The sequence below is a fragment of the Micropterus salmoides genome, unplaced genomic scaffold (assembly GCF_014851395.1).
Source record: "Micropterus salmoides isolate LMB-PRFRI ecotype aquatic unplaced genomic scaffold, ASM1485139v1 Ms_hic_scaffold_8, whole genome shotgun sequence".
NCBI classification, from domain to species: domain Eukaryota; kingdom Metazoa; phylum Chordata; class Actinopteri; order Centrarchiformes; family Centrarchidae; genus Micropterus; species Micropterus salmoides.
The window spans coordinates 33,101,231-33,127,961 of NW_024044570.1; the positions used below are offsets into that span (position 1 = coordinate 33,101,231).

At 40.9% G+C, this 26,731-nt stretch overlaps 1 protein-coding gene across 5 annotated transcripts in view; it reads left to right on the forward strand.

Annotated features, from left to right (window-relative positions):
• Positions 1-26,731, forward strand: part of arntl1a (aryl hydrocarbon receptor nuclear translocator-like 1a) — a 41,489-nt gene that overhangs the window by 10,683 nt on the left and 4,075 nt on the right. For 2 of the 5 annotated variants that reach the window (XM_038705609.1, XM_038705610.1), the window contains exons 2-13: positions 13,121-13,306; positions 15,236-15,299; positions 15,646-15,793; positions 18,038-18,058; positions 18,289-18,321; positions 19,335-19,364; positions 19,971-20,128; positions 20,504-20,583; positions 20,846-20,938; positions 21,405-21,522; positions 22,258-22,407; positions 25,693-25,939. In XM_038705609.1, the coding sequence (XP_038561537.1) occupies positions 15,254-15,299; positions 15,646-15,793; positions 18,038-18,058; positions 18,289-18,321; positions 19,335-19,364; positions 19,971-20,128; positions 20,504-20,583; positions 20,846-20,938; positions 21,405-21,522; positions 22,258-22,407; positions 25,693-25,939 (1,124 nt within the window). In that variant the 5' untranslated portion in view covers positions 13,121-13,306; positions 15,236-15,253. The other 3 variants (XM_038705611.1, XM_038705608.1, XM_038705612.1) reach the window with 3 other exon arrangements.

The following is a 26,731-nucleotide window of genomic DNA, read 5'->3' on the forward strand; positions in this document are numbered from 1 at the left end:
GAAAACAAGCATACGGGTTATCGATATTGCATCTCGGTGGCGTTGCTGGGCTTTAATCCATGATGGATATCGTCGATGTTTTCCCAGCGCTGTGGTCATGTCAGTGTGGTTTTCTAGAGCAGGAGGAGGGACGTTAGCTCGCTGGCCAAGTCTTGACAGTTAGCGTTCCTTAGCTAGCAGCTGTATGCTAATATTAGTCAACGGGACTAAATGCTGTTTTGGATAAAAGGTGGGGAAACCGCCCCCAGTATGCCAGGCTAGCTTAAACTGTTGTGAGCAATCACCGGGGCTCTAAGGAAGCTCGTGCATAGGTAAGTGCCGGCCCGTAGGCTTGTTAAATGTTAACTAAACGTGACCTAAGTGCGAGCGGCTAAGTGAACAATGCTATCCAATGCTAGCACGCTAGCTGTGTAAACAGGCCTTGGAGGGTATCTGGCACCTGGTTCCTTCGATAGCGTCGACCCTGCTGCGAGAACTTCAAAGCCCTCATCATCACAGCTTTACAAGTAACACAGTAACGTGTGGTCGCAACCCATACCGAGACCATAGTTGTTTCGATAGTAGGCTCATGTTTGGTTATGAAATATCGTGACACAGTGTTGGCAGTGGAAATGTGGCGAGCGCTCGGTTTCTGCAGTCTCTGCAGTGGTTGATTGATGATGATGATGATGATGATGATATTGGGCTTTGGTGACACTCGCAGTGCCTTTTGTTGTATGATGTGCAGCAGGGGGATACCAAACAACGGGAGTTCATGAGGAGAGTTCCTGGAGGTCCCCAACAGGATAAGGAATAGTTACTTTTCATTGTTATATCATTTTCTGACTCATACTCACCAGCATTGATCCACACAGATTGGTTTTTGTTCCATTTTGGGATGTTTTATTCAAACATTCTGGTAGTTGTTGACTATCATCCCACGGAGATTTGAGTTTCCTTTTACATTAGCAGGATTGTTGAATGTGCAACTTGTGCTTTCTGATTTCTGTACAAAGGTTTTTTTCACAAGTCTACCTCAACATTGCTGTTATCAGAAGTTTATGCATTAATCTTTTCATGACGGGAAAGACGTCCGCTGTGAACTTCAGACTTGGACTGACAAGAGTTGTTATTTTTGCTCATAGACTGGTAGCAACCTGCACTAGTGCTTATCACCGCTGACTGATGTTGTCACGAATGTGTTTTGATAACAGGAGTTTGTGGTGATGATTCAGCAAATGTCAATGGGAAAACAAGTTTTAAAGGTTAATGAAATGTGAACAATTAAGAGAAGGCTGTTGACTTGTGAATTTCAATTACTTTTAAGAACTTCTTCTGTACTTGTGGTCAGCCTGCCTGCCTCACCATGACTTATGTATAGTATATGAGTTTTCCCAATTTGGAAACTCTGAGTCATGCTGAAAAGCATGACAAGCACACGTTTTTGTCAGTAGCAGTAGGTTGTATTCTTCTATCGTGAGATCTGGTGATGATGAGGCTACAGTCGGATGCTGGGCTACCCAAGAGCTGGATGATTTTTGTTATCGTAATGTGATGAACCTTTTCTGGTCTCATAATGGCTACATTACTGATTATTAGACTCTTCTTGCTGAGTGAAATGAGTGTCTCTTCCTGTCCTAGCCACCTCTTATTACTAACGATTGCTTCTCAAAGATTCTATGTATCAAGCCAAATTTTGTATACTGAGGAATTTAGGCTATTTAAAATATTGTGATATCTGGTGCAGCTTGTATCACTCAGCTCGGTGACTGCCACTGGGGATGCAAATGTTGAGCAGTTTTCTTAGTGAGCCATGATATTAATCAGTGGTTATTATTCATTATTATCAAAAATATAAAATCCATGTTTATTTTTAGATGAAAGTTTTATTGAAATGGTAGGAAAAAGACATGTAAATTAGGTACGGGAGTCATATATTTATAAAATGGCAAGACCTGCACATCCACACAGGTGTTTTCAATCATTTAGGCTGATTGGGCCTCAACATGCACATTTTGATGTTGGAAAAGCTGATGTAACCAAAGTCACTGTCCCGATCACTTTACTGTACTGTACTGCCACCAGAACAGATTTCGCAAGGCAAAAATTCACTTGGGTAGGGAGGACAAGAAATGGCATCGACAGGGTTATAATCATAAACTGTGTGAGCTGGCGTGGCTAGCTGGCTAACAACTGCTAAAAACAATATTTTATATTTTGGGAAATACCTTTGCTGAGAGAACGCTTTTGGCATATTTAGCTTGCCGTGAAGTTAGATGTGATAATGAGCTAACTTCCTGAAGGTTGATGGTCAAGCAACTGGTCTTGGTAGAGAAATAGTTTAGCATGTAAACCCCCTGAGAAACGGAAAATTAAGTCTTTACACTAAGGTTTGAATTGTGCGGATTAAAAAAACGTGAGAAAGGACAAAAGCAGCAGGCGTGGTGAGCTTGTTAGATGAGGAGCTGCAGGCGATAGGTGCTTTCTTCACTTTGGATGAACTCAAACGTGAAACACATCATCAACGTAAACAACACCTTCAGCTGTGCCATTCCTGGCATATGGAAAACCACTGGCTCCGGTCCCGCATCAGCAGGTCTGACCACAGTTGCTCTGGCACAGTTATCCAGAGTGTTTGGAAATTTAGCAGAAATCCAACTGCTGAAATCACCAACATGGATTTGACTGATAATCTCAAGCTAACTATGCCAATTGTCGTGTGACATATTCTTACTTGCTCAAATTCTTAATGGTCCATAAGAGATCATCAGTTATTTAAAAAAAAATATTTGTCCCTAATAGAGCTGCAATAATTCATTGATTAGTTGGCAACTATTTTGATAATTGATTAATTGGTTTGAGTAATTATTTGAAAAACAAAAGTCAAAGTCCTCTAATTCCAGTTTCTTAAAGAGGTGGTATTATGCTTTTTGGCTTTTCCCCTCTCCTTTATTGAGTTATATCTCTTTTTTTGTGCATGTAACAGGTTTGCAAATTGAAAAAGCCCAAAGGGAGTTCCCATCTCCGACAAACTCTGCTCTGAACTGCCTGAAAACCGCTCGTTTGTAGTCCAACCGTTTCTTTCTGTTCTCTGTGACGTCACAGCAAAATGCGTGTGTTAATTGGCTAGTAGTCCTTAACTAGGTACTGCGCATGTGCAACTCCTAACAAAAATGTTGGAGAAGTGAGATCACTCCATAGCTAAAATTTAGCGGTCAACACAGGGTGAAAAGAGGAGCTGCAGCAATGTGCAGTATGACAAAAATATTGTGTGTTTTTTTTAAAAAATGAAATCACGTAAACCTGTTCTGGTACAACCCCTAAATAAAATGATGAACCTGAAAATGAGCATAATATGACCACTTTTAATGATTTTCTGTTTTCTTTACTCTTTTATGACAGTAAACTGAATATTTTTGGGTTGTGGCAAAACAAAACATTTGAGGAGGTCATCTTGGGCTTTGGGAAATACTGATTTTCATTTTCACCATTTTCTCACATTTTGTAGACCAAACAGCTAATTTATTGATAGTGAAATAATCAACAGATTAATTGACAATGAAAATAATTGTTAGTTGCAGCCCTAGACCCTAAAAATAAAAACAATTTGTTATTTAATATGGGGATTATTTTAACAGTCTGTAAAGATGAATCCACTTTCAAAGAAGCCTCACAGTATCAAACCAGAAGATAATCTAAACCAGAATCATCTCTGCTGCACTTGTACAGCGTTATTTGCCTTGCCTTGTTCCCCTGTAGTCTACAACAACTGTATTCACAAACCCGACATTAGAAAAGTAATGTATCTAGAGGTTCATCCAGGAAATCAGTTTTAAATGCCCTCCTGGAGGAGTGCACGGCATTGGCAGTAATGAATAAACAAGGAGCCCTGCCAAGTCAAACACGGCAGGATATTGTCATGATTTCTAATACCTGATAAGAGGTGGCTAAAGCCACTATTATTGGCCACATGCTTTGGCTGGACAGATCAAACGCACACTGAGGCCCCATAAATGAATCAGAGATCTGTTGCTTTGGGAAAACTATTAGGTTAAACTCTTTGGCACTTCATGTATTTAATAAAAATGGCGTGACCCCTTGTGTTGGCTTTCTTTCCTTGTTGCAGCAAACAAAGGTAGAAATGGTGAAAATGCAGTGTAGTCGCAATGGTATAACGCAATGTTCAGTGTTTCCCCTAGGATGGAGTTGTAGCAGAGGAGGTGAAGGAAAAATTCTTTTGTGCGTGTAATGCGTAGTATGTCTGAATATAAAACCCCAACACAACATGTCTCAGCAGCATTGCTCTTGTGTCCATGAGCATGAGATGCATGTTAGAAGAGCCAACGCATTCTCATCTCAATGCGTCATAACTGACTTTATGCTAAAAGTAGGGCTTGAAAATAAAACAATAACAATAATTATCGCAATATATTGTTTTTCAATAACAATATAATAAATGTTAAATAAATATTCAATAAATGTTGTTATTATTTAAAGATGTTTCTTTTGTTGAGGAAAAAGGACTGAGGAAAGCTTTTACTTCATTTTTGTCATTCATATTTGTTGACAAAGATTTTTATAATTGTTTTTAATGTTCAACCTCAGATTTGTGAAGTGATCCACTGTTTGGCATCAATTGTTGATTGAGTCTTTAAACTCAAAAGAAATAATGGTTTGATATTTATCGTGATAATTATCGATATCGAAAGATATGAAACTTTTTATCGTGATAACATTTTTGGCCATATCGTCCAGCCCTACGCTAAAGGTACCCTTCAGCGTCTGTATGAAACGCCCCCCCGTTTGCTACATTGCAGCAACACAAGGGAGGCCAACCCTACCTGTTAGCAAATCGGCCGTAAGGCTGTATGTATACAGTCGATATGTATAAAGTCAGTGACTTAGGTTTAGGTACTAACATTTCTGATGGTAAGCGTTCGGGCTTCAGGGGGCTGTCAACACCTTTAACATGAACGTAGCTAACTAGCACTTCTGGTTTCTACGGGATGCTCCAGAGCGTCTCATAGAGATGCTTCCGGAAGAGTCTCAGAGACACGTCCGGTGCGTCTCACACACACACACACACACCAAGTGTAATAACTACATGTTGTCACTTTTTCTGATAGCGTTGTTATTAGACACCCTGAGATGAGAACGGGCTCAAATAGCTTAAAGGTTCAGTGTGTAAGTTTTAGTGACATCTAGTGGTGAGACTTGCGAATTGCACACCCCTTCCCTATCCAAGTGGGTAGTATAGCTACGGTTCCTGAGAGAGGACAAAAGATGTCGTCTATGAGATGGCAAAGAGTTGCAAGTCAAGAAATTGGGTTTCTTTAGATAGATATATTAAGAAATTATATTTACTTAATTATTCAGTAAAACCATATGTTAACGTTAATATTATTAATTGTTCATGAAACAACAGCCACATCAAGAAATGAAGTGCTACATGATGACTCATACTCCTGTAATATATTATTTTACTGTAATCATAATCATGTTACATCCTGGGAGGGTTGGCTCATCTGGACTAACATACCAAAGTAAATAAAGAACATCTCAAAAACTTTCACATCTAGTGCATCAAGTATCACTGACAGATAACAGGACAATGTAAGCCTCACTGTTTCTGCACCACAGTCTATTATAAACCACATAATACATGAAGTTTAAAAAGACATTGGCTTGTGAGGATCAAGGCACCTCTCGCTTTGCTTAATTAAATAAGCAATCTGCAAATCTTTCCAAAATGTCTTTTTAAATTTTTTAAAATACTACAGAAACATAAAGTAGTACTGACAGCCATAATTTCAGCTTGTTTCTCTGCTGATGAAGAGGTGTGTAATTCAGAAAATTTGGATACCAGTAAAATCAGCACCTGTATCATTTCACACGGTGTAGTACTTGTGGTTGCTATGGTTATGCAAGTCACTCAGATATCAGGATGTTTTAAAGATGATTTTCTTCTGATGTATTACAAAATCGCTTGTGCTATGATACTGATGCTGAGTTTATTGTCAGTTGCCCTGTGATTCCCAACCCTGCCCACCTTCTGCAGAAGCTGCAGCGTCATTTCAGATGCATTTTACAGTGAGCTTGTTTTAAGAAACACTGATGCAGAACTTTCATGCTGAGTGAAGCACGTTGATTGGGAATTTTCTGATGTAAACTGTGGGTGTTGTAATGAAAAATGTGACTTCTAGGCCCTGTTTCAGAAAGCAGGTTTTTTGATAACTCTGAGTATGTTAAGCCTGAGATGAGGGAAACTTTGGGTTTTCAGTTTCAGACCGAGATCAGATAAACCCTAGATTAGTAACCCCAGAATCTTACGCTGTGAACCTAACCTCCTCGGGAGGAGGTTCACTTCAACAAACGCTGCTACCTGACATTTCCTCATTCATACTGTCGATTTCAAAGCACATATCTGAACTCATTTATGTCTTAAGAAACATTGAAATCTCTGTTAGATAGGCTATTAGTTTTTGTATTAGTTTTTACCCAAACATGATCTTAAACATGACTGCTCCGGACATTGTGGATTTATCCTCAGCACAGAATAAAATCCATAAGCTACACTGTCCTTTATAACACAGTGACACTGTGGACATTAAGGCAACTGTCAGGTTGGCAACAGTTGCACCGAAACACTTACTGTGAGCTACATTGCTGCAGTAATAATGTTTAAACTAATCTGTATAAAACTGATCAGTAATCTTTCATATTTTAGTTGCACTGATTGGAACATCCATGTGGTTGTAATCATGTTGGATATAGGGATGCAACGATTACAGATTTTGTTGGTACGATTATTGTCAGAGAAATAATCACGGTTTCACGATTATTATGCATTAATTAATTTCACAACACTAGTAATGACTTAAGTTGATTTTTAATATTTAATTACATTAACAATTATATATCTATAATATGTAAGTATTGTTAATATAAGGGGAATATTAACTTTTATCCTCCAGGGGAAAATGTTATAAAGGAGGGGAATAAACTGAACTGTTACTGTCATCAACTCTCATCCATACATTTGAGTGAAAGTGATAGAAAGAAACTGAGTGCAGTGTTAACTGAAATGCATTTCATTGGTAGCCTATGGTCCTGAAAGTCTATAAGCTCCTGATGTATGTTAGTGCTTTACACCTGGCAACATTTTCTCAACACAGACGGGAGGAGGCAACAGGATGTAACGTTAAATGTTCAGTGACCCTTTCAGAAAAGAAGCGATTTGCACTGCGTGGAAGCTGCTCAGCGCTAAAGTTCAACTACTTTGACTGCGGCATGCGCGCGAGCTCGTCGTGCGGTGCACGTTGCTCGACGCAGCAACAAACCAAGCCATTGAAAATAACGGGCCTCATAGCGTTTGTTTTACGTTGCACTGAAAGCTCGACCCTCAACACTACGTCATCGATTGTAAGTGACATGTTTATATTTAAGTCCCTACCAACTTGCTACGTTATTCAATATAATGTATTGGGCCTACCTTTACTTGGGCGTTCAAAGCTATGTAGTGATCCCGCAGGTGCTGCATCAAGTTTAATGTAGTTATTCGCTCCTTTAGCAGGAACCTTTTTAAGGGCAAGTTTTTGAACAGGTGATCCGTCATCTTCAGTAACGCCCTGGTCAGACTTGGTGTACCCGAAATGCTCCCACACTGCCGACTTCAGCCGTTTCTTTGGTGGAAATAAAGCTTCACAGTTTGGCCCCTCTGCCATAGTTTAGCCAGTGTACAGTAGACTCTGATAAGCACAACGCTTAGGCTGGTGCATCATTGTATAGTGTGAACCGAGATGCATCGCAGATTGCACTAAAGAAGCTATTTAGCTGTGTGTGAAGAACGTAAGACCTTTCTCAGGAATTTGATGTCCTGAAGGTGTTATAGAGTACACCAAAGGTACAACATAGTCTTCGTTTCTGACCGCTGAACAAACATAAGCCCAGTTGTTTGGTGCTGGCAGGTAGTGTACAGTTGATTCTAGGGTTGGGCCGACAGACGATGCCATCATCCATCGCGATGGCTAACAGACATCACAATGTTGATTTGGCATTGTGAAAGTTGTGAAGTTTTTTATAGACATCGTCTGATGGCAATTTTACAGACATCTCCCAACCGTTCATCTCAACCACAAAACGATGCTGGAAATGGGCTGATGAGAGCGGTACAGTAAAATTGCATGCTGTAAAACCAAACCATGAGCTGGAAGACGCTAAAACGCACTGTGGATCTGAGGGGAACCACAGAGTCTGGTGATAATTCTCTGCGGGTTAAGTACTATGAGCGACACCTTTCCCATTATTTGATCCATTGTTAATATAAGTATTGAAACATGCAGCTTTAACGAGGCTGAATCTGACAGAGGCTGCTCAGCAAAAATGTCTAATTTCATGCTGAATCAGTGAGTTGATTAATGCTTTGATTATTTGATTTGAAGTATAATTAACATAGTTACTGGTTTTCTGACTTTGATATCATCACAACATTTGGATTTTAATTTTTACACCCTTTTAAACTAAATACTGCTCAAACAGCTAAGTACATAAAGGCAGGAAGAGCGGTCATCAGAGGGTTTCCAGAGTAATACAGGAAACTCACATTTTTATCTTCTCCTTATTGTTTTGATATATTGATAATAAAGCTACACCACACCAGTGATGTTGGCAGCCTTCAGTTTGATGTGGTCAGCTTCAGTGTGCAGATAGCGTGGCTGCACCACAAAAATGTGAATCATTTCAGAAAGCTTATAGCTATTTTAAGCACACAAGGCAGAGTGAGCCAAACTAGCATGACTAAATTTGTGTACACTCTGCCAACATTGGTGAATAGCTCTGCTGCACAGCCCTTTATATCACCGTTGCACACAATTTAAATACATTTCAAATAATAATTATATATATTTTTGTCTTTTATTCTGTTTTCATGATCAAGGCTCACATCCTAGTCCAATGAAGAGACGTTGAAAATGTTCTCAAAACCTCTAGGAAGTCAGTCGGATAGTCGCACAAGCTTGGAGCCTTATCCATATGGGACTATGTTTGTTAATATTTTCTGCCAATGAAAAAACAAGGAGCAGTTCTTTGATTTCACAAAATCGCTCCATTATTCTCAAAATGTCAGAATAGTCTCTGAGAGTATTCATTGGTATGGACACTTATATCAGTAAAAATCTTTTCCCACCTTTCATTTCCATCACTGGTCAGCGTGGAAGTGCTTGTGATTTGGGAGCTTGAATGGCTGACGTGCTGCCTGAATGTTTCCCTGGTTCATGAACAGGCTTGCTGCCTGCTTAATGGCTGTGTGAGTGGGTGCAGAGTGTAGAACAGGGAAACTATTGAATGGCTTGCTGACTCACTGATGAAGTAGGTGGTGGATGGAAATTGAGGCTGGCTGGTTCTGAGACCATAGAGACTGGCTGACCCACTTTCCACTCTAGCACCAGTTCCTTTCAGTGTTCAATCATGACATAGTGGTTTTTTCCCCTCTAGCCCAAAACTTTGTCCCAGTAAAAGAGCTCACTGACCCTGTCCTGACCGAGTACTCTGCCTCCCGCTACCACAGCAGTGCTTCTTCAGCTTTGCTTTTTGTTGGGGCTGCATATTAAACATTTAGGTGGCCCACCAAAGTATTTTTTCAGGACGCTGAGGGGAATCAGTAACAGCTTCTGACTAGTTTTTATTGTGTTGTCTTACATAATTAAGAATGCAAGACTGTGTACTTATATATTTATTAGTTAGCCTCTAATTAGTCTGACTAGAAAACAGATGCATGCACCTGATAACTATGGCTGCACACTGTGTACTAATACTATTGCTGCTGCTACTAGATTTTCATCTGCAGACAGTCAAGAATACTTTAGATACAACCACACATTTTCACAATAAATAAACAAATGGCTTAGGACAGTAAAATTCACACCAGTGGCATGAAAAAGGTACAGAATTATCAGAACCCAAGCAAACACATCAGTTAGTCTTTCATCCTAACTGTCCGCCTTACTTTCCTCTTCTATCTTTGCAAACAGGGAATAACCGATTGTTACATTTTTCCTTTTCATACATAACACTAACGCTAACTGGCTCTACACTGCAGAACAGTGCTGCTCCTTCCAGGTATTGCCAGGTATGTGTACACATACGAGGGATTTGACTCTGGGTTGTACAATTCTCACGATGTGCTTACTTATATAATAATACAATAACACAATAATACAGTAATAAAATCAAACACACACAGCTACAGTATAGAAAATGGAATGCGAAAATGGAAAGCTTGACAGCCGTAATATGGCCGTATTATGGCCGACACTGTTGTCAGAATCATCTGAAGTGCTGTCTGAGGCAATTATGGGCTTCTAGTCTTCTCAGCAATCTTCAAAAATTAAAAAGCGAATAAGGAAAAAAGTTTAGGCTGAGTTGGAGCGACTTCAGGTTAGGGCTGAACTATTAATCATTTTCAAATCGAAATTGCGTTTTGAAAGAACGCGATTAGCTAATCGTGAAGACGGCAATTAAAATGTATGTTAAGTATTGCATCTGTCCCGTTTTAAAGGAGACCTATTATACTGCATTTCCAGCCCTTTATTGTAGCTATGCGACTCCTCTATGGCAGCTTTGCATGATTCAAAGTTCAAAAGAAGAATTTTCTCTCTTATACTGGCACTTTATACAGGTAATAATTTCAGTATCTGTCTGAAACAAGCTGTAGGTGCTCCTGTCTCTTTGGGACCCCCCCTCCAAACCCCACTGTCTTCTGTTTGGCTGTTGTCTTATGTGTTTACCAGGTGTCTGCAGGGATGGGGCTGCATGTTCCTTTGTGGGCGTGGTCAGCATTCTCTGCCTGGAGCAAATGACCATATGGAAATCTGGCTGGGAATGACATCATACCGAGTCCTTAGAAAAAACAGTTTAAAACAGATCATTCAGAACAGGGGATATCTGAGGTTTTGGCTCACAGGGATTTCTTTTAAATACTTTTACCTCATTATTTGAGGCTTTGGCCATGTATGAACATCTGACATTGTAACATTATTGAAATGCCAGAGAATGTGGAAGAAAGTGTAGTAGGTCCCTTTTTAAACACTCGTGCAGCTACAACTTAATTCCGTTGTCGCCCCAGGGCTCAACAGTGCGACCATTTATGCCCCTAAAAATAGTTACGTGCAAACCGGAAATATGATTTACTAGCACAATGTGGATGTGCACAATGCTAGTAACTACAACCTACCATAATTCCCTCGCCGACCGCTGTGCACCGCGACGTTAATTGTTCAAAACACTCCCACCCTGTGTAGCGGGCAGGAAGCAATGCGAAGCTGGTTTCAATCATTTGTTGAAACTCTGACAGGGAAAAAAAGCCAGCTAGTTACCGGAACACCGGGACAAATCCCGGTGGGCGGGTTGCTCGGTGGCCGCTTGAGCAACTTGTTCAAAACAAAGACAGAGATGTCAGCAGCTGGAGAGGGGAGACAGAAGACAGTAGGGAGAAGATAAGGAGGTTGTGGGTTTGGCTAGCTGGATATTCAGCCATATCAGGTGATTTTTTGTTGAAACCAGTCTTATGGTTGAAACATGTTCAACTTTTCATAAAATCGATGTGCTCTTTTTGTCAACTGACAAATCACAGACTGGATTGGGCAGGACATAAAAATTATTTGGTGTGCTATAGTAAACTTTTTAAATGTTGAACTCCTCCTGCATGAATGGTTCTGATTATTGACAAGATAGTAGCATTAACAAATTAAGAGACCAATGTAGGCCATTCTTCTTGCACAAATTTAATGAATGAAAATGAAGCTGCTGTTTTGTCCAACTGGTATTAATGTTAGACTAGTGGTGAGCCATATAGTATACTACTACGTAAAATGACAATGCATTTAGTAAAATTATATAATTATTAACACACTAACAGTATACAATGTAACTTTTTATCTAATGTCATTATAACAATATAAATACCAATACACTTACTTAAACTAGTTTCTCCATGTTGTGTAAAGGAGCCTCTGCAGTGGAAAGATGCATATATCCACTGCACAGGTGTGCCAATATGTGCTCCTTCTAGCCTCCTGAGAACAACACGTACCCCTTGTTCTGTTTTACTAGTTATACTGTTCAGTAGTCTTGTTTACATTAGGTGTGGGTTGTGTGGGTGCTGCTGGTGTATTGTGAATCCATCCCTGGTTCAAAAACTACACAAGCACCAATCACAGTAAAGTTTTTTGTGATCAGTGTTTTAAAAGCTGTTTTCAATGTGTCAAAACATCTGATTCAATATTTTACAAGGCTTTGACAATATTTTAAGGCCAATACCGAGTGTACAGATATAAGGGTCTTCAAATATGTACAGTATATAATAAATAGTTTGTTAAACTTTGTGTTACTTGAACATTTTTCACCCAGCTCGGCGACCGTCAGGCTGCCAATTCTTATGTGTGAACTACACGACGACGCATGAAAACGGCTCCCTGACACATTTCTGACACATTGCAGACGTCTGCCAGATATCTAGCATGCCAAATATCTGGAGGAGTCGGCCGACTCGACATCCACGTCCAGCCAATGAGAGCAGAGGCAGCTACTTTTCACCGCAAAACACTGCCCTCCGGCTCTCTCTGTAGCACAGACAATCCCTGCTACAGCGTGTGCTAATCCATTCTTTCACCCATATTCTTTGTCTTGATGCGGCTTCCGTAAAAAAAAGAGACTGGCAGTGAATATTGAACTTTAATTAAACTTTTATTTAAAAAGCAAATCGAATCCTAATCGCAATATCTGTCAGAAAAATCGCAATTAGGTTTTTTCCCTAAATCGTTTAGCGCTACTTCAGGTTGTGAGGTTATAAAACACATTCACACACTTCCAAAATCGGGGGTACTTAACCTCTGCTTTTAGCTTTCATCTGTACATTAATGGAGATTCAGGAAATGATCCAATTAGCCCAGATTCACTTAGGACATTTTTCAGGTCGGCAGTAGTGAACACAAGGAGTTCTCTTGTTTTTTGTGTTCCATATTTAGCTTTGAATCAAGTTTTGTGATGTTGCATACATATTTTGTGATGGATTTTATTTTTCATTTGTGTGAAAGATTAGATTTGCGCTTGACTTTAACAGACTTTTCTCTTTGTCTCTTTCCAGGGCTAGAGGGCTTGCACCGGCTGCTTAAGGATCAGATCATATCGGGCCAGACTGACCACATCAAACTGGATGAAACTAGGTCAGGCTGAATCAAACCAGACTGAGACCAGATCAGAACAGAGCAGACCTGACTGATCCAGACTATACCAGGCCCGTCCAGGAGACCTGTTCCAGTTTCCTATCCAGGTAACTAAAGCTGCTCTGTTCTCCATGTGCAGGCTGTTCCCAATTCCTACTCAGATTTCAGACAGCTGAACCAAGGAAGGCTGCCCACTGATCTTATGCATCAGTCTGAGTCATATGAGAACTGCCAGAGAGTTGAATACATTAACAGAAAATACAGAGATTTCTGGTACTTACTCATCCAAGTTCAAATAATGAGACCTAGCCTTCCTGAAGACGAATAATGTCCTCTGGCACCATTGCAATCCGATCTGTTGATTCTGAGTAACTGATATCAGAAGCTAGACTGTCGTTGTAGATGTTTTTAAAACTTTTGTACTTTAAAAAAAAAAAATTCACTTAAACTGCTGTGCAGTTTTTTGCTCATAACTGGACAGAAGATTGAGAAGGAAACAACATGGTGGCAGCTAGTTGTATTTGCAGCGTTAACAAGTTTGCACAATAATGGCCTCTAGGGACTTTGGTAGTACATTTCCATTATACGGTCATATATCTGAGTCTGACGAGCCATGAAAGTCCATTGGTAATCCTTGCTGCTGGCTAGTTTTTACCAACACTGGGGACTGATCTACGAGGCAACTGACTCTGCATATTAGTTTAATCAGCAGTATGTTGGTGCTAGGGAAAGGTCTGCTGGAATTTAAGCAAATATTTTGTGTCCTGATTACTTTTACTAAACAACAAACGTGTTATGTATTGCTTTAATACACCAGTTTAGTTATATGCATGCACAGGTTAAGGACTAAATAATTTTGTTTATACCTCCTAAAATTCTTATTTTTGCTGATTTCTCATCTTGGCCCAGTGATGTAAAGTGTTCTCCAGGGTGTGTCAGTACACTGACATCACTTTTGGGTTTGGTTACAGGCACAACAGAGCACACGCCTTGGTCAGAGATGAAACCGTCTTAAAATGTTCAACCAGAGAGGGCAGCGAAACACCACTTTTCAGCCTGGTGTCAAGTTATTCAGTGTTTAAACTAGATATCTTGGTAAAGGTACATTTTGGGTTTAAGGTTTCATTAAGTAAGATCACAGTGTCATTAGGTGTGTGCGATATTAACTGAATTTTTTTTGTCAATAACAATAATTAGACGTTATTTGGCATCCTTCAAAAATGTGTTTAGTACGGTCTAATATTGTACTAGCTCACTCTTGATAATAGGATATTAATTGTTCCTTACTAATGACATTAATGGAAACAGAAGCATTCAAGTAAAAACATGATTTTCAACATAGTTTGCAGATTGTCATCTTTTGAGCAACATCCGTCTTTTCAAAAGCTAGACCACCTCCGTGCGAGTGAGGTTGATCCACGCCTAGCGATTCAATCTAAAGACATAGATTGCGAGGCTGGCGGTGTCAGTGTTTTATCTGCTGGCGCTGTTTGTTCACTCATGCTTAACTTCAGTCATGAATTTTTCGGCTTGTTTAACTTTAGTACACGTGTGCTGCCTGCATGACGCAGTGACTGCGCGGACAAAGTAAGTGACGTAGCCTGCTTGATAATGTCTGCTCACGCATCGTTAAAACAACAATTAAGATATTAATGCTCAGCCCTACTTGTCATTCTCTCATAAAGTTCAGTGGAGAAAATACCACATGAATTGAAATGTTGACACTGATTTAGATTGAAGTTTTTTATGTAGCTGATATGCTATGGCCTAAATCTCTTTGGAAAATAATATCTGGCATACTGTACTTCTATACGTGCAGTAACTGAAACAATAGTGGCTTCCTGTTTATTCTGCCTCCACATTTGACCTAGATGGCATGATGTTTGCTGCATGTTGTCCAGGCAACTGTAACTGTGTGTCTGTGTTTTCTTTCAGTGTTTAAAAAAAACAAAACTCTTTGCACAGTTTCAGAATGACTCCCGTCCCGCTGGGACTGACAGTTAATTGTAAAACGTGGTGTTTTTGTGTGTTCACAGTTGAGGGCTCGAGAGTGGATGGAAGGAGATGATTTTAACACAGAGGCTGTGATGAACATCTGTGGTGAGTGTGACTAAATAATATTGTGCCTTTAAACACTTGGTGATTAGTTGGCAGTTTATTTACATATTTGAACTTGCACCCTCATGATTAATACCGGAGTGCTATCGGGTCTAGCTGACTTATTTAGAGAGACAGTCCTTTTTGAGTCTCCTTTACCTGTTGCCATAGAAGCCTGCAAACCTAACGTTTTGTGGCCATGTAAAGAAACGGTGTTTTCTACCTGCCCATGGTAAGTTATTACTGAACACCTGTACCCCACCCATTTCTTTCCCACTGTATTCAGACCAGTCATTTGGGAACAGTTAAGATAGTAAGGATAAGAGAGGTTTTGGTCTTTGCTCTGCAGATGACCTGATGGCAGACCAAAGGATGGACATCTCGTCTACAATGACTGACTTCATGTCCCCCGGCTCTACCGACCTCATCTCCAGCTCCATCAGCACGCCTGGCATGGACTACACCCGCAAGAGGAAGGGCAGCACCACCGACTACCAGTAAGCACACCAGGAAGGAAGGAGCGATAGAAGGGAAGACAAAAATAGAGTGCCTAAGTCACTCACTTCCAGCTCATGGGACCTTATTTTGGAAGAATTATGTAAGGTAGTTAATGGCGGGAGACAACTTGTTTTTTGATCCTGTTTGAACTGTGCCCTGTACACATATGATCGTCAATTTAAAAGATAATTTTGTCCTTCAAGAAAGTTTACGTTTGTCATAAAACAGTAAAGGTACATTTAGTTTTGTGTGAAAACCGTTCAGTGAACTACAGCTCTCGTCTCGCACAATAAACGTCACCAATATGTTAACGCGGTAATGCTAGCTAACGTTCATTGCTTGGTTGCTGCTTGTTAGATAGCTTAGCTATGTTCCACGCAGAAATACGCTGCTCAAAAAAATAAAGGGAACACTAAAATAACACATCCTAGATCTGAATGAATGAAATAATCTCATTAAATACTCCTTTCTTTACATAGTTGAATGTGCTGACAACAAAATCACACATAAATTATCAATGGAAATCAAATCTATCAACCCATGGAGGTCTGGATTTGGAGTCACACTCAAAATCAAAGTGGAAAACCACACTACAGGCCGATCCAACTTTGATGTAATGTCCTTAAAACAAGTCAAAATGAGGCTCAGTAGTGTGTGTGTGGCCTCCCTACAACACCTGGGCATGCTCCTGATGAGGTGGCGGATGGTCTCCTGAGGGATCTCCTCCCAGACCTGGACAGTCTGTGGTGCAACGTGGCGTTGGTAGATGGAGCGAGACATGATGTCCCAGATGTGCTCAATTGGATTCAGGTCTGGGGACATGTGGAGGGCTGTGCGGCCCCCAAAAGAAATGCCACCCCTCACCATTACTGACCCACCGCCAAACCGGTCATGCTGGAGGATGTTGCAGGCAGCAGAACGTTCTCCACAGCGTCTCCAGACTCTGTCACGTCTGTCACATGTGCTCAGTGTGAACCTGCTTTCATCTGTAAAGAGCACAGGGCGCCAGTGGCGAATTTGCCAAACGTCCTGCATGGTGTTGGGCTGTAAGCACAACCCCCACCTGTGGACGTCGGGCCCTCGTACCACCCTCATGGAGTCTGTTTCTGACCGTTTGAGCAGACACATGCACATTTGTGGCCTGCTGGAGGTCATTTTGCAGGGCTCTGGCAGTGCTCCTCCTGCTCCTCCTTGCACAAAGGCGGAGGTAGCGGTCCTGCTGCTGGGTTGTTGCCCTCCTACGGCCTCCTCCACGTCTCCTGATGTACTGGCCTGTCTCCTGGTAGCGCCTCCATGCTCTGGACACTACGCTGACAGACACAGCAAACCTTCTGGCCACAGCTCGCATTGATGTGCCATCCTGGATGAGCTGCACTACCTGAGCCACTTGTGTGGGTTGTAGACTCCGTCTCATGCTACCACTAGAGTGAAAGCACCGCCAGCATTCAAAAGTGACCAAAACATCAGCCAGGAAGCATAGGAACTGAGAAGGGGTCTGTGGTCACCACCTGCAGAACCACTCCTTTATTGGGGGTGTCTTGCTAATTGCCTATAATTTCCACCTGTTGTCTATTCCATTTGCACAACAGCATGTGAAACTGACTGTCAGTCAGTGTTGCTTTCTAAGTGGACAGTTTCACAGGAGTGTGATTGACTTGGAGTTACATTGTGTTGTTTAAGTGTTCACATCACATTAAATTGACTATCATCGTATGTGTGAGTCAGAGATCAGTATCAAAAAATTAGTTGTCTCTTGCCTTTGATTACCGTACATATTTTTTCCAAAGTAAGGTCCCATGGTGGTCCACTGGAAGAGGAGGAATGTAGGCTCTCTATAGAGAGAAAAAAAATAAGGAAGGAGGGGAAGAAATATTGACATGTGAATGAGGATGAAAACCAAGAAAGGAAAGTGAAGAAGAAAAGGGCAACAAGCAAATGACAAAGAAAGAAAGTAGGGGACACGGAATGCAGCGAGGAAAGAGAAAGAAAACAACAGAAATTAAAAGGAAGGCAGACTACGCAGCATTTCTGGCCTCATTAACCTCACGGCTGATTGTAGAGAACCAAAGTTTACAATCTGTTAATGACTCCTGTAATAGTTTTGACAGTCACAGTCCCAATAAGAATGTGTGTACTATTTAAACAGAGTCAGTGTTGCTTTTTACACACGACACATTAGAAATGAACATTCATCAATACCTAGGTGACAGAAACTAATTTAATTAATTTGTGTTTCTTTGCAGAATTGATGGCTTCTCATTTGAGTAAGTTCAAACATGACTCGATGTTAATGGATTTAGCACAACTTTTAATTTATCAAAATCTGAAATGTCAATGACCCGCAATTGATTTTGCAGCATGAAATATTGAACAGAAATAAATCTCCTGAACCCAGTCAACCCTTGTGCATAAAAGCAGTCTGAAGTGTTGCAGTTATTTGAATGTTCTCTGATGTTCCTGTTGAAATGAATATCTCCGGTCTTTTCCTCCTCAGTGACATGGACCCAGACAAAGATAAACTAGGAAGGTAAGCAGGCATCATTACCACCGAGCCTCTTTAATCTTCAGCATTGTTGTATTTACTGTAGTCGGATCTTGTTTCCTGCTGCTGACATGATCCAGTTTTCCCTTTTTATTTCCCTGTTTAAAGTGTTGGTTCACCACATATTTCTCACATACATCTGATATCTATCAAAGCAAATAGTTTTGGTTTTATTTTTCCAATGTCCATCTCTTGAGATGTCTGACAGCACACCAATACAGTGAAGGTTATTTTGTTTGTGGTGCTCACAGGATTGGAAAATGGCATTTAAACTTTTTGACAGCAGCATCTCTTTCTAGAAAATCTCTTTCCTGGTCAGTCTTTGTCGGTCCATGCAAACAATATATTATACATATATATTGTAATATAGCGAAAATATCCATTCTGCAGCTAAAATGCTGGTGTGGACGGAGATCGCTTTTGATTTAAAACTCCTCCATTTTAAAACAAAAAGGTAGCAGTGTGGGTGTAGCCTGATTAATTAATAGACCTCACTGTCAACCACTGGACCTGTTTTTATTCTGTCTAGAGGTAAATTAAATTTGGATGAACCAAGACTTAAAGTTGAGCTAAAAAGAGGAACTGGAATTATCAATTCTGTAAATGTAATTCTTCTTTTAATGTGGTCAGATCAGGAAAATCAAGAAGTACATGTTTGTGGGTGGGGTGGAAATTCTCCTCATTGTTACACTTTTACATAACTGTGTGTGTGAGAGAGTGTGAAGAGGTCTAATCTAAACGACGTCATATTTGTATTACATCAGTCATCAGATTGAACAGTCAGATATAACCCCAGAGCATTACCCTTGTTGCATAAGCTTTGTTGCTGTGTAAACCAGCAAATGAGGTTGGTTATAGAACCTGGGAGGTTAGCCTCCCTTTCCCTTCCTCGCTCTTTAAAATACCTCCTGTTCCATAAAGTTTAACCTCAAACCTCGAAGGTAATTCTGTCTGAAACATTCCCTTTTAGTCTCTAATATTTCTGTTTGTCTTTACAGTGACCAACAGGGCCGGATTAAGAATGCCAGGTACAAAACTCTCTCTCTCTCTCTCCCCCCTCTCCCCCTGCCTTCTAATCTCTCTTACATGAATTAAATGTCGCTCTGTCTGATTGGGGACAGAGAGAGCTTTGTGTACGTTGATAATAAGAAACTTTATACATTGAAGTGTATACATCCGAGCATTATGGGAGACTAAGAGACTGTAAGAGCATCCCTAATGGCTAATGACGAGCTCTCTTTCTCTTACGTGGAAAGAATTCTCCCTTTTAGAAGCAGCTAGTGAGGGCAGTACAGATGAGTTGGATAGACCCTCGGATGTGTTCTTACAGCCCTGAAGGGGTAAAAAATGGCATTTCATCTTTAGAGAGCAGTGTTTTCGTAGCGGTGAGCTAGCTGATTTATACCATGTTAGATAAGACCTAATCCGCAGCGCAAGAATGCAGCCCATTGAAGGATAACATGCCTGATCTTGCATTCCTGCTGCGGGCCGGTTCAGGGTTCCGTTTTTGTGGTGAAATGATTTTTGCCAATATTTCTTTTTATTAGGATTGATGCCAGCAAGATGGGAAAAGGGAGAGAATAATCAGCGTCAACATCACGGTCCGTTAATGTCTGGTGCTTCTTCTTCCACAGAGAGGCTCACAGCCAGATCGAGAAGCGTCGCAGGGACAAGATGAACAGTTTCATCGACGAGCTGGCGTCACTCGTGCCCACCTGTAACGCCATGTCCCGCAAGCTAGACAAGCTGACGGTCCTCCGCATGGCTGTCCAGCACATGAAGACACTCAGAGGTTAGGATGAACTACGAGAGTGGCTCAGTGGATGAGGGTATAGTTAGGCTGTGTAATGTGCTACTGTAAATACAAACTGGATCAGAGCTAGAGATGAATCAGGGAGTGGATTAACAAAAACAAGAACATTTAAATGTGTCATCTTCACTATGGATTGAGAATTGACTGACAGAACGATTATAACAAAGCCCTGTTCTCCTGTAATTTTTTTTTTTTTGTTAGTTGGAGAAGATAATATGTTGTGATCGCTTGATCTTTGGAAAGAGATGTAGTTGCTTTCACTCAAGGAGGACTACAAGCTGTGTGAGCTGTTACATGTACAGGTGCAGTCTGAATACCTGCAGGTGTAAGTAGTGTGTTTACTGCTGTGTGCAGGTGCAGCCAACCCGTACACAGAGGCCAACTACAAGCCTTCCTTTCTCTCAGATGATGAACTGAAGCACTTGATACTAAGGGTGAGTGTTATTAGGTGTTCAACACTTAATAATACACAGTGTCAGGGGTACATACACTTAGTACTCATTTTTATCCTTAATCCCCAGGTCTTGTCTACTAATTTTGGTACTGAAATCATCAAGCTATATATTATAGAGCTCAATCATTCTCTATTACCTAATAGAACATCCTAATTTCTAAATAATTCATATTTTAGTCATCATATTTCTTAAGAAGGCCCCATATTTATTCCAGTGTTTGTTTTCTGTGTTTGATATGCAGGCTGCTGATGGTTTCCTGTTTGTGGTTGGTTGTGACCGTGGAAAGATCCTCTTTGTTTCTGAATCAGTCTACAAGATTCTCAACTACAGCCAGGTATGCTGACAGCATTTGTGCTTTGGCGAAAAAAGGGACACAAAAGGCTGGTGTTTATCTGAATTTGAGGCATTTTAGGTTCTAGTTAAAGCCACTCAGTCCACAAAGGACTTACAGTGTGTTTCATATTTTACACGTTTTCTGTTTTTTTTGTTAGTCACTCTGCAAATTAAGCAGCTCACAGTGGTGACCTTTTTATTTCCTGAAAAGAAGAGAAGGATTCTCACAAGTCAGCAGAATTTCAGCAACATGAATAATTTAATTCAAAACGTTGTTACTTGAGTTAGAAATTCTGTCTGTGTCAGCTGTTCAGTTTTAAATTAAAGATTTAAGTTACTTTGCAGTTTTCCAGAAAAGCTGCCAGATGAAATTATTAAAGGAGGATTAGAAGTAGTAATAGCAGTTTTAGGTTTTCTGCCTCTATTCTCTCTTTATCTCACACTCACATGTCACTCGCTGTCTCCAGAACGACCTTATAGGTCAGAGCCTGTTTGACTACCTTCACCCCAAGGACATTGCCAAGGTCAAAGAGCAGCTGTCCTCTTCCGATACGGCCCCACGAGAGCGGCTCATTGACGCTAAAAGTAAGCAAGTCCAAATAAACTTTATCCACTGTGAAAGAATCAGGAGTCTGGCTGATGTTGTTTTCTTCATCTTAATCTGTTGTGTCATTATGATACCGGGGAAACTGTAGCTGACAGCAAACTCAAGGCTGCCTTATGACTTCAGCAAAAATACTTAGAGTGAATTTCAGCACCTGCTTGTGTTGTCTGTTGGTTGAATGGTGTCTTTTTAAAATGCTATAGCGCTGTTTTGTTTACAAGACTTAAAGCAATGTTAGCACAGTTTTGAGATAACTGTTGTTGTGATTTGAATTTACATTTTGTGTCAAAAAATACCTCTGCTAGTGTAGCCAAAGATTCACCTTCTGGTACAAGAGATGTATAATGATGAAGATACGATTTTCCGCTGGGATAAACGAGCTTTAAATTTGTCAAGGGAATGGTGCAATATGTAGCCCTCTGTATAGAGGACCAACAGTGGTACATTTTCTTAATGGAAAAATTGGTGAAATGGGCATCATTCAAGACTTAAAATAGAGGCATAGAAAGAACGCTTGAATTTGGCTGCTGCAGTGTCAGGCTGATGGATGGATTATTAGGCTGATGAATTAATAGAATTTTAGACAGTTTTAGTTTCCAACATTGCAACAGTAAAAATATTATTTTGAAGGCTTCTGACGAGAAATTATTTAAATTGTAACCAAATGTTATATAGTATTGATGCTATGTCAACTGTTTGTATGTGTGCATGTGCAGCTGGTCTTCCAGTGAAGACAGACATCACCCCCGGCCCATCTAGACTCTGTTCTGGAGCCAGACGGTCGTTTTTCTGCAGGATGAAGTGCAACAGGCCCTCTGTCAAAGTAGAGGATAAAGACTTTCCCTCCACCTGCTCTAAGAAAAAAGGTACAGTAGTGTTCTCTTAAAACATCTTCCAATAAATGGCACCAACAATCCCCCCCTTTCCCTGCCTCTCCCGTCAGCCCCTCATGAAACAGCTCTGTGCTGCTCAAAGCATCTCGTTTTGTTCTTTCACCCCATTTCAGCTTTGAGTGTCAATCAAGGGCTATTCTCTACCTCTAGTCCTTATTTCCTGGCGTTCCTCTTTCTGTTTTTAGAGGCACATCCTTATTAGAACCCGGACTCACACCTCAGTTAGCATGAAAGCATCACCATTACACAACCAAGGAAGTTGACCTCTCTAGTGCATGTATTTATACATTTATTTACTCACCGTTTATTTGAGTAAGCTGGCCTGTCAAAAACAAAATATTTCACACAGTACCGCCAGTCACGCTATTTATGGCTGTTAAGCCATTGAATGTTTTGACTTCGCTCTTCTGACTGGAGCCAAACTGTGACGTCAAAGCAGGCATTTTAAAAGGTAACGGCTTACATCCTATCCTGTGATGTCAAATAAAATGAATGATCAGTGGTATTTCTATTTCTAGTAGGTTATTTCTTATTTAACCATTTTAATTCTACTTCATTCTCCACCTTATTTTAGTGTTTACTCCCTACTTAAATCTGCTAACATTGCTTTTCCCTTCAGTTCTCACACACCTACACCTCTGGTCTCTTAACAGCAAACACCTCACCTTGACTCTGTTTCTCCCTCCCTGTATGTGTCGATCAAAACCAACGTGGCACCGAATGACATCTGCACTGCTGTGTTCACTGTTGCTTTACCTGGTCCGTACTTATCCATAAAATATGCATCGTGTCCACTTGTTGTGATGCAATACCAGATAACAACTCGCTCTGTGTTTCTCTTCAAAATCCTGAAATGGGTCGCCAAATATACTTCGGGGCCCACTCAAGTAGGGTCTGCATGTGGGGAAACACTGGCTTACATATAGTTCGTGTCTTGTCTGTCACTCTGTCGCCGTTAATTGTTTACACCGGGTACCTAAAATGCTGCAAAACAAATGATTTAAAAGTGGCGTAGGCATCTTCTATGCTAATTTCACCCTCACACTCCACCATGCTATATTATGAGACAATGAGAAATATCAGCACGAGATCTCATCACACCCCGAGTAAGCACCCAGAGTCAGCTCTGCACACGATGATTTTCAGCAGTGATGAATGTAGCAGAAACACTGATTTTGGGATGGGGACACAACATGTCGGAAGATTGAAAGTTAAAGATTCTGGGTGCATTGAAAGAAAGCCTTCACGCCGTCTCAATGCATTGATGGACTGTCCTGGCAAATGGTAACATACAGGGAATTCTGAATTAAACACAGTCAACAGTAAATTTCCTCTGTTGCAGTAGTACAGCTTCATAGTGTTTGAACTACTTCGGTTATTTAAACAGCAATCAGACGTCTCTTGTAGTTACTCTGTACACGACTGAAGTGTCAGTTGAGCCATTATGCGTTCGGCTCCATCCTGAATTATTCAGATCGTGAACTCATGGTCTGCTATGACTGTTCGGGAGCACTTCCTCTTTCAGTCCAGCGGATTGCGTCATCCGTACTGCAGTGGCCTGAGAGCAGATGAAACATATGGCTGCATGTCGTCCTGCTTTGTTTACACTCCAGTTCCCCCCCATCAGTGTCTTTATAGTCAGAAGAACATTTGCAGGCCATTCAAGCACAGTCACGCAACCCAGATCAGCTGTGTCACCGCTCATGTTGAATTTTTTAGTGTTTAGCTAAATATTTCATACAGACATTCTCCCTCTGATGTCAGGCTTCATGTTTCAAAGTGGGGAAAAATTTACTTCATTTCATGCGGTATAAAAAATGAAAGTGCGTCCAGTTATGAAAAGTGTTATTTAAAGAGAAAGCTATTTAGGAAAGACCACAGCCCCAGCTTGATTAGCTGCTATACTTCAGTCCTGCAGAACCACCAATATGGCTGTCAAAGAGAAATCCTCCAGCGCCGGGTGCCCAGATTCCTGCATCTTAGACAAGTTTTTCTCTATTCCTGAAGAAAAATTATACCAACTCGCAGCTGATGCAATGAAGCCCATGAAGTTCTCTAAGGCTACGTCCACACTAATACGTTTTATTTTAAAACCATGTTTTAAAACCAAAACTATCTCTTTACACACACATTCTTTGAGCACTGTTTAAGAAATAATCTCCGTCCATATTAACATGCCTGAAAACGTTTATCACATGACCATTCACCTGCACTGGGCATGTACGTGCCAGTGTGAACAGGAAGCAGATTGTCTGCTCTAATGGCGAAAAAAGTAAGACCAGAGGTTTCTTTGCTCGGACTGACGACGAGGTGGGCCTGTTACTGAAAGTAACACTTGAACAAAAGGCGGACGTGTTGAGGCTGATGCAGGGGTCACGTGATAGGGGCGTGACAAATCTGGGAAGAACACACATAGTGACTGATGGGAACCAAAGGGGAAGCCAACGTGGGTGTCTTTATCATTGTTTTCAAATGTGTCAGTTTCCGCCCATCCACATTTAAACCAAATGCTAAAACACGGTCAGCAGCATTTCCAAAAGTGTTGCACATGCTAGGCGTAAATGTAGCAAGTCATGCCTTTTTTAAAGAAAATGAAGGAGATTAAACTATCGGCCCTAAAACGGTCCCTTTAATTACTGACTGTAAAGACAGTAATTTATTGGTACATTGGAGTTGAGCCTAATCTGAGCATTTTCCTATTGACTTCCTGTTTACCTCAGCACATGGTGAAGGTTATTTCCTTTGTGAAGGCAGCCTTTTCCACCAGGGAAGATTGTTACTCTCCACAGTACAGTGGTTGTGAAGTGACACATGAATCATGAATATCTTATTTAGTGGAATGAACAATTGAGCCGTCACGTGTTTATGGATTAAGGATGGGTTCCTATAATGTCAGAATGCACTAAACAGAAGTGACTGGGCCTGTATTTGCTGTCTTTCATGTTCATGCATTTTGTGTTTTCATCTCATCTGTTTTCAATGATTTTAAATGGGGAAATGTCTCAGTAGATTTAAACAGCATCAATTTTTTTTATATGTGGCTTTCTGGGTCTTGTTTTACAAAAGTTTTAGATGTGGTCAACCAATCAGAGCTGGTTTTATAGTCATGAAGAAACCCCTGTCAGATTCAGTTTACTGAACCGTAAGAATCTATCATCATCCCCCCAGCATGGGGGTGGCATCCCGCTAAAATGGTCCCAGTCCATTTCCAATTATACCCTCTAACAATGACTCTCTCCCCACTCCTCCTCTCTGCAGCGGACCGCAAGAGCTTCTGCACCATCCACAGCACGGGCTACTTGAAGAGCTGGCCGCCCACCAAGATGGGTCTCGACGAGGACAACGAGCCCGACAACGAGGGCTGTAACCTGAGCTGCCTGGTGGCCATTGGCCGCCTGCACCCCCACATAGTCCCCCAACCCAGCCTGGCAGACATCAGGGTAAAGCCCACAGAGTACGTCTCCCGGCACGCCATCGACGGCAAATTCGTCTTCGTTGACCAGAGGTGAGATGCAAAAAAAACAACAACAAATGCACGGGGGAGCATTCAGCAGGGTTTATCAAAGTGAGACTAAGGTTTCTGTGAAGATTCTCATCCAGATCATAGTTCAACCAGGTCCACAAGTGACCACAAGTGGATCCGGCTGTATTTATTGTACATAAGAAAGGTGTCATTAGGACTGAAGGACACAGAGGCTAAAATAAGGAGCTGTTGGTGCTGAACTGGTTTAGTACCTCGACTTTGACAAGTACTATTCCTCCTTGTTGGTGACATGGGCTTTACTCCTGTCAAAGACTCCACAAACTCCATAACAGGTTTACTCTGACTCTCCCCTGCATCAGCTGTCCATTTCTCCTGATGCTGCAGAAGGAAAAACAAAAACCCACTGTCGGTGTACATCATTACTTTATTTATTCCCCCTCCACCCTTTCATGTCTCATTGACTTAATTTCCAGAGTGGAACAACAAGCTTTCACGCAGACCTCTGACAGTTCAGTGTTATTGGATGACATTCAAATGACAAATGTACCATCTGGCAATTCATTAATGCAGAAAATGAAATGCTGCTAATCATCTGTTAATCAGAACTGATTAGATTAGTCCCCTACAGATGTACTACTTGTTTGTGTTAGGAATTCTGCATTTAAAGGGCAGTTCTAATTAGCTAGATATTTTATCTTTCCACCCACTGCCACTGGAGCGCTTCTACCGTTGCAATTATAGTTGGCTTTGATAAATTTACCACAGTGTTATTGAAAATAAGTAGTCAGGATTTGTTGTGGGCCGAAAAAACGG